Here is an 8,781-nt window from a genome sequence, read left to right as displayed (position 1 = left end):
AAAAGCCTTCTTTCTGAGCAATAAGAGGCTCCTGTGAGAAAAAGGATCTAGGCTCCGCTTTTTCTCACTTGGCACTAAAAGTGACAAAGAACTGGAGCTCCTGCGTCAGGCTTCAAACGACCGGGTAAATCATTGCCCATCTATGGAACGCTGTTAACAGACGGAAACATTCCCCGTAGTTACACTCCGCGGAGACACCCTTTTAACTTGCAGAACTGTTTCCCTCAGTAAGGCGCACAAGACGGAGGGGATATCCCCGTGCTAAATCTTTATTAGCTCAAAGCGAAGCATCCAGCACCTCTCAACCAGCTTTGCCCTTCCTCGCCCCTGACCTGCCAAACCCCCCCAAGCCCTCTTCTCCGTATCAGAAGAAGTACTACTACTCTCGCTTCTAAACCACGACAACAGGCATCAGAGTGCGCTCCAAAACACCGCTGCGTTCTGCACCGGAAGTACATGCCCGGGGCTGAGCATTGCTTTATATCACTCCTTTTAGTGAAAAAGCAGCCATTTGACTGGAGGGAGCAGCACCAAAAAGCCACAAGCCCGCCTGGGGTGGGCTCGATGCGGTAATAAGAAACAAGAAACGGTACTTCTCGCGACAACAGCCTCTTGTGGGACCTCGTTGCCCGCCCGCAGGGTCGCAGCACTACGCGGCACAGCTGCCTCCGCGGGCTCGCCCAACGTCTTCTCCCTCCACCCCCAGGTCGGATCCCTCCGCGCCCCGAGGGCACGCAAACTCCCTGAGCCCCGGTAAGCACCCGGTCGACGAGGGCGGACCCGGCGAGGGGGCGGCGACAAGCGAAAACGACAGGCGAGCCAGCCAATCGAGACGCGGGATCGGCCGGCGGCGATCTGGCGGCCCAATGGGCGCCGCGGAGGGGCTGGCCGAGTGGCGGAAGCGCGGGGGCGACTACGGGCGCTGTCGTGGCTGACGAGGTTATTGGAGCGCGGGCCGCCCGGCCCGGTGGCGCCACTGCTGCCTTCGGAAAGATCATCGGCAAGGCGCTTCCCCGCCAACGTCACCTACGAGGACGAGGAGGTAGCCGCGGCTTTGCTCTGTGCGCGGTTCCTCTTCGCTTCGCTTCCCGTCGCTTCCCTTCCCCCTCCCTCCCCCCTCCCCCCCGCGCTCGCAGGCACCCTGAGCCGGACCCGTTGCGCGGTGCCCGGCAGCGCGGCAGGGCGGGTGGCGGCGTTGCTGCGGGTGGGTGGAGGGACGGGGCAGGGGGCGGACGGGGCCTCTCTGGGTTGTGGCGCGCTCTGCTGCACCATCCCATAAACATCGCGCTGCTTCTGTGCCCCCTCCCTCGGCTGCCGCGGCGCGTACTGGGTTGCCGGTGCTGTCCGGCTCGCCTCGCTTCCCAGCCCCACCGTGTCCACGTGCGCGTGCAGAGGAGGGCCTCTGACGGTAACGCGCTTGGTGGCAGCCGCAGGCGCTTGCCGCGTGATATCCCTTTGGCGCTGCAAGTCGTGCAGAGTTTGCTGCCGAGGGATGGGAGTGGTCCTGCCGCGCGTAGGGCGATAGTCCTGAAACCTTGGATAAAGCGCACGCAGTCAGTCTCCTCGGGGATTCCGGCTGTGCGTACGTATGTATGTCAGCAGTGAACGTCTGAGTACTGACCGTAACGAGTTGGTCCTGCCTAGGAGAAAGGCAGGTCTTGATGTGCCTCGTAATAGCATTATAGGGATTTCACAGCTCTGCTGTGCTAGGCTTTGGTTCTGAACCCCCAAACTGGATTGTTAAAGCAAAGAATTGCAGCTTTTCTTATCTTTCTTGAAAAAAATCTAGAAGCCGGTCATCCCGCAGGCTGCAAAAGCTTCCCGGATCTTGTTTCTGTGGTGAAGTGGGACCGTGCCAAGAGCGTGCTTGCAAGGTTCACGGGTGCTGGCGCACCACAACGCGCTAGGAACTGGAGTGAGCCGCTTAGACTGTGGGGAAGGAAATGCAGCCGTTACCTACGCGACGTTAACTTTAAGGCTGTGTCCCGTATCGTGTTGTTATTGAAATGCTGAGGACTAGCAGTTAGGGATGTCTTCTGCTTCTGAAGGTAGGGTTTATGCGCGGTACAGAAGACAGACTCGTACTATGCGCTGGCAGGCTTCCTGTGATTATGCTTTTGTTCAGTACTTGAGCTCCCTGTAGCATGGGAAATGGATGGCCGCTCATCTTCCACTTCACCAAGTTCTTTGCCGATTCAGTTAAGCCATTTGTCTCCTGCCTCGGCGTGGACCCCATCGAATAGGAAAACCGCTTAGGAAACGATCGACCCAAATGACAGCATACCGCAGGTCGCTAATCTGAAGTACTGGCCCGTCTCCTTGCCCCCGTCGCCTTGCGTGCCGAATCCCACTTCTGGAGGGGGCTCTGTAAATATGTTGTATTCTGTGTATAGAAAGTATTAGTATCGCGTAAGGAAAAACCTCAGCGTTTTCACTGTTTGCTCTTCCTCCAGTGCCTTGCGTCCTGTGATCCTTCACCGCGAGCTCCGATGCTTTTCCTAGTCGTGCCGAAGGAGCCAATTACCAGGTTTTCTGAAGCCGAAGATTCTGGTGAATCCGTGAGTGCCGTGGAAGCTTTCTGTACGCTAAACTGTACCTGTAATTGGTTCCGAATTTCCTAGGCTCTTTCCCATTCCCCCCCTTTTCCTCTCGATAGGGCACAGTAGGCTACTGTGGGCTTTCTGGCGCTATAATCTTTTGCCTCTAGCTTGTAACGGAGTTGAGCTTTTTGACTAAAAGGAGTGATATAAAGCAATGCTCAGCCCTGGGCACGTACTTCCGGTGCAGAACGCGGCGGTGTTTTTTTGGAGCGCAGTCTGGTGCCTGTTGTCGTGGTTTAGAAGCGAGAGTAGTAGTACTTCTTCTGATACGGAGAAGAGGGCTTGGGGGTTTTTGGCAGGTCAGGGGCGAGGAAGGGCAAAGCTGGTTGAGAGGTGCTGGATGCTTCGCTTTGAGCGACGAAAGTCAGGTTCAGAGACTTTGTAAACCCACGCAAAAGGCAGCCTAAAGTTTATTTTCCACCAGAATTGCTTGTCTTGCCTGAAGCTATCACGGGGGCTTTAACCCGGAGACAAACTTGGCTTCTGTGGCTGTTTTGTAGTCCGTTACCCTCTTGTTTCCCCACACACACACACCCCCCACCCCGGTAGAGCGCAGAGTCGCTCTTTATAGCTTTGCTTGGAAAACGTCAGTTGCGGGTGGACGGGCGGGCGGGCGGGCAGACGGTACTTTGAAGCGCACTGGTTGAATTGCTAGGAATTGGCTACCTGGTTTCTCTGGGTGGTTCTCTGCTCTCGTTCCTTCCCTCCCTGCCCGCTCCCTTCTTTGTTTATTTTTTTTATTTATGGTTTTGTACTTCCTTCTCCAGCTTCTTGGGCATTTAATGATTGTTGGCAAGAAGCGTGCTGCTCACCTGGGCCTGGCCAGTGGATTCCGGATGGTTGTGGATGAAGGGCCCGAGGGTGGGCGGCCTGTCTATCACGTACACCTACGTCTTCTGGGTGGCCGTCAGTGGGGCTGGCCGCCTGGCTAAAGATTTTTGCACCGCCAGAGTGGCTGCACGTGTACAAATCGCCACTGAATGGATTTCATCTGTTGCCCGTCGGTCTAGCCGCTGTTGATGTCTGATTTTGGGTTTTTTGTGGCGTGTGTCTGTGGAAGGTAGTATAAGAGGCTCCTGTGAGAAAAAGGATCTCGGCTCCGCTTTTTCTCACTTGGCACTAAAAGTGACAAAGAACTGGAGCTCCTGCGTCAGGCTTCAAACGACCGGGTAAATCATTGCCCATCTATGGAACGCTGTTAACAGACGGAAACATTCCCCGTAGTTACACTCCGCGGAGACACCCTTTTAACTTGCAGAACTGTTTCCCTCAGTAAGGCGCACAAGACGGAGGGGATATCCCCGTGCTAAATCTTTATTAGCTCAAAGCGAAGCATCCAGCACCTCTCAACCAGCTTTGCCCTTCCTCGCCCCTGACCTGCCAAAAACCCCCAAGCCCTCTTCTCCGTATCAGAAGAAGTACTACTACTCTCGCTTCTAAACCACGACAACAGGCACCAGACTGCGCTCCAAAACACCGCTGCGTTCTGCACCGGAAGTACATGCCCGGGGCTGAGCATTGCTTTATATCACTCCTTTTAGTCAAAAAGCTCAACTCCGTTACAAGCTAGAGGCAAAAGATTATAGCGCCAGAAAGCCCACAGTAGCCTACTGTGCCCTATCGAGAGGAAAAGGGGGGGAATGGGAAAGAGCCTAGGAAATTCGGAACCAATTACAGGTACAGTTTAGCGTACAGAAAGCTTCCACGGCACTCACGGATTCACCAGAATCTTCGGCTTCAGAAAACCTGGTAATTGGCTCCTTCGGCACGACTAGGAAAAGCATCGGAGCTCGCGGTGAAGGATCACAGGACGCAAGGCACTGGAGGAATAGTAAACAATTAAACCATTATTGGCTTCAGAGAAAGGTAATGGCTTCAGGAAATCACTATGCTCCTCTGAACTCGTAAAGAATCAGATTAAGAGATACCCCTAAACACAATCCAAAACATTGCAGTTTTTTCTTATATGATCTTTATACTTTCTATAGACACAATGGAACATGATTATAGAGCCCCCTGCTGAGGTGGGATTTGTACGCAAGATGATGGGGTAATGAGATAGGCCAGTTCTTCAGATTAGCGACCTGCAGTATGTTTAATTTGTGTCGATTGTTTCCTAAGCAGTTTTCCTGTTCAGTATGGTCAACACTGAGGTAGGAGAGAAATGGCTTAACTGAATCAGCAAAAATTTAGTGAAGTGGAAGATCAGCAAGCTAATTGAAATAGAGATCGTTCCCTATATTCAGCTACAGTCTAAGACCAGGTCTCAATTTGTAGGACAAGGCCTCAAGGACAAGAGTCCAAGTACTGATAGCCTGATGAATAGAGACTTGTTAGAACTTGTAGGGCACAAGCCCTGGGAGCAAAGGAACAAGCTAACTGCAGACCCCTGAGCCGTCACAGTTGAGGAGGCAACCAGACGGACAGAGAAACAAGTAGCCAGATAAGGGAACGGATGGCGCCAATATGTAATCAAGAAAGCCGCGTAGAAAGAAACTCCCTAACCTTGGAATAGAAATTATTGCTATGTCAAGATAAACTAGTAAGTTCCTATTGTTCTAACGGTGTGCCTTAAATATCAACCAATCAGTGTTTTTACGCTTAAGATTTAACCAATCAGTGTGTAATATGTAGAAGGTAGAAACGTATATATTTGTAAGAAAATCACTAATAAATGGACACTTGCTTGCATCAAGCTGCGTCCCGTCTCTTCATTCGCCGCATCAATTCATTTGAAGTTAAGTCAGATACTTCATCTAATGAGTCTTCATTAGGGGCTAGTCTCATGACTCACAAATACCAAATTAGTACTCTAACATTATTGACTGCATTGGCTGATAAAGATCACTAAGTTTCTCTTTATAACCTCCAATTTTTATATCAGAAGTGGAATATTTGGGATATATCTTAGAAGAAGGAACTTTACTTTTATCCCCAGGTCATATCTAAGAAATCCAAAATATTCCTTAGCCACAAACTAAGAAACAGATATGAGCCTGTTTAGGAGCTGTAGGATTCTGTAGACCACCAATTGCTGATTTTGAAGAATTAGGAAAGCCACTTCTCAACAGTATACATCAGGACCATGCAGAACCCTTGCAATGGAATGTGGACCAGATGACTGCTTTTGACACATGAACCTTTTTGAAAGCCCCTGCACTTGGCCTTCCAGATTATAATAAATCTTTTAAGTTAAACGTGTATGAAAGGGAAGGAACCACCTCCAGTATAGACACAAGAATTGGGGACCGGCAACCAGTGCCTGTAACATATTAGTTTATGCAATTAGATCCAGTCATATGAGGATCTATCCCTTGCATGTGTGCCGTGGCCACTGCTACTACTTTATTAGACAAAGTGAAAGTATAGTCCTAGGACACCCCCTAGAAGTTGAAGTACCCCATGAAGTTGAAGCAATCTTGACAAATCACGTAAATCAAGCCTCGTCCTCTCAATGCCTTCATAAATATGAAGCAACACTCTTAACACCTGGCATTACACTGAAACATTGCAACACTTTAAATCTAGCTTCCTTACTTCCACTACCACACGAAGGACTTCCACATCACAACTGTATAGAAGTCATACAAGAATCCAGAAAAATAAGAAAAGACCTCCAAATATCCTTCTTGCAAATCCAGCTTTGATTCTGTATGTTGATGCCTCTTCATATTACCAAAATGGACATCACATCATGGGCTTTGCTGTTACTACAGAAACCAAAGTGTTAATAAGAGAGGCTCTTAGCCCCAGACTAAGTGCACTAGCAGCTAAATTAATTGCCCTAACCAAAGCTTGTAAACTAAATACAGGTAAATTGGTTAACATCTACACAGACTCACAATATGCCTTCAGAATGTGCCATACCATAGGAAAGATTTGGAAACAAAGAGGTCTTATAACCTCAGCGGCAACACACATTTTGAACAAAGAACAAATAAAGGACTCTTACAAGCACTCCTGCAACCTAAAGAAATAGCTGTAATATCAACCAGCTCACCTCAAACCCAACTCGCCACATACCAGAGGAAATGCTCTTGCTGATTGTCTTGCAAGACAATCCTTGACCCCAACTGACTGCTGATTTAAAGAACGAAGTCAAAATTTCTTAGTGACTAAGTATCCTTTATTGGCAGCGCTGGATGCACGGGGGATCCTTCCGCCTAACGTGCATGTCTAAAGTAACTAACTATCTTATATTTATACCATAAAACAATGACTATTCAATTAATGCCTATACATAGTCATTACCTAAACCCGCCTACTCTCGCTTCGTATGTTAATTAGCTTATCAGTCTTTTGTGCTTGCACAAATTCTTCCAAGAATTGTGGGCAGGGGTCCTTGGGACGTGGGCGGTGGTCTTTGGGAGGAAGGCCGTAGGTCTTCCTCAAGGTGTACTTTTCACCTTTTGCCAGAAAATGCTGAGCTGGCTGAGTTGGCTGTTTTCCAAACCTGCAGAACTAGTTTCAACCAATTCTCGCTTTATCTGTCTTTCCCCCCACTGGGGTGTTTTAGCTTAAGTTTGAACATAACAGAAGGACAACAGATAACAGGATGTTAGCTTAGGTTTCAACAAAAGGTAGAGGGATAACAGGATGTCGACAGACACAGAAGGTCGAGGGATAACAGGATAGCATTTCAAGATGTTGACAAACACAATACACATTGAGGATGTCATTATTCTATCCTACAGTGAATTCATACAATATCACTGCAAAAGAAATTGAAAATCTAACCTCTATCCAATTACCACAAATTTACCAAAATCTCCTTGATGATAAAATATAACAATGGAAAACTATGGGGGCTTGTTGCGACGGAGGGAAGACACAGTCACTCAATATGAGTGATCAGCAGACTTCATTTATTGTACCTTACAGTCACCTTTTATGCCTTCTTATAATTAGCTCATACATATTACAAAAGTTAAGCTCATTATTGGTTAGTTGCCTAAATATCAAGCCTGCCCCTAGTTTCTCTTCTGTAGTTATCTGTTCCCACCTGCAACATTCTTTTCCCACTGCAGTCTTCCTGTTATTTTGTAACTTTTGCTTTACTTCAGATAAGCTGAGAGCGATGTGCATTTTTGTTCAGCCAGCTGGACTATGTCTATGTGACCCTTTTCAGCTAGCCAGTTATCCACAATTCCCCCATTTTTATTTTGGGCGACATAGGCCTGGTTGACCATTTTCAATAACAGCGTTTTGACACAGGAAAATACACAGCCAACTTATAAAATCTCAGTTCAGAAGTATAATTCCTGAAATACTTGAAAAATAAAGTTAGCTTGAAGCTTTAATTTAGATGCTCTTTCTGTTCCAGTGATATGAAAAGTTTAAAAAATTCAAAGGTAATTTTAAAGTTCTGAACATGGACTAATGCAAGCTCAAAACCCAAAAAGAAACCAAACTGATGTTTGACTAGGAATATTTGCAAATATTTTAGTGGAAAATCCCTGACCATTAACAATTTTCTGTCCAAATAACAACTGCCCTTATGCAACCAACCAGTCCATACATTTTCTGAAGAATACCTCATTGATATCAAAGAATTAACAAAGGGAAAAAATTAGTTCTAAGCTATATACATTCATAAGTGGATTTTTCAATAGTTACATACAGATTTACACACTAAGCCATAATGGCTTGTAGGTGATACACACAAGAAGAGTACGTTGCTTATCTGTCTGAATGTCTATGCTAAATTTGACAACTATGCCACAAGCCAAGCCTACATGGGTGCTGTATGTTATGCACGTTCCTTAACAAACAGAAGTATAATAGACAAATTCCCAAGATCTAGTCCCCAACCTAATTATATTATTTTGTAGCCAATTAAGGAAAATAACACAAATGTGCATATCTACATGTGCACACACCTTTTAGTTCAGAACCGATCTGTGATAAAAGGCCTTAGCCTTATGGCATCATCGAATCTTAACAAGTACAGTAATTAAAAATGCAGTCTTACTGTAAGTGCGATTTATGCTGACATTCCCTCAAATGCTACACGTGAGTATTTCTCACTCAACTGCCTCAAGTTAAAATAGTAGTATTTGTTAATATGTATTAAAAAATCATTAATTCTCTACAATAGCAGTTGACTTCCATAACACTATGTAAGCAAAAGAGGCTTAAGATGGGTTTTCTGAATACTAACAATTTATTTTAGACTGTCTAA

The 8,781-nt window shown here is 46.9% G+C and overlaps 1 protein-coding gene across 1 annotated transcript in view; it reads left to right on the top strand.

Moving 5' to 3' along the window:
* Positions 1-3,664, top strand: part of LOC119140698 (histidine triad nucleotide-binding protein 1-like) — a 3,857-nt gene extending 193 nt beyond the window's left edge. The window contains 4 exon segments of the mRNA XM_037372236.1: positions 749-1,011; positions 1,013-1,042; positions 2,454-2,558; positions 3,368-3,664. Of these exon segments, the coding sequence (XP_037228133.1) occupies positions 749-1,011; positions 1,013-1,042; positions 2,454-2,558; positions 3,368-3,532 (563 nt within the window). The 3' untranslated portion in view covers positions 3,533-3,664.
* The last annotated feature ends 5,117 nt before the right edge of the window (positions 3,665-8,781 follow it).

The sequence above is a fragment of the Falco rusticolus genome, chromosome W, assembly GCF_015220075.1.
Source record: "Falco rusticolus isolate bFalRus1 chromosome W, bFalRus1.pri, whole genome shotgun sequence".
NCBI classification, from domain to species: domain Eukaryota; kingdom Metazoa; phylum Chordata; class Aves; order Falconiformes; family Falconidae; genus Falco; species Falco rusticolus.
The sequence above is the reverse complement of the archived record's forward strand: the minus strand, read 5'-3'. Positions and strand labels throughout refer to the sequence as shown.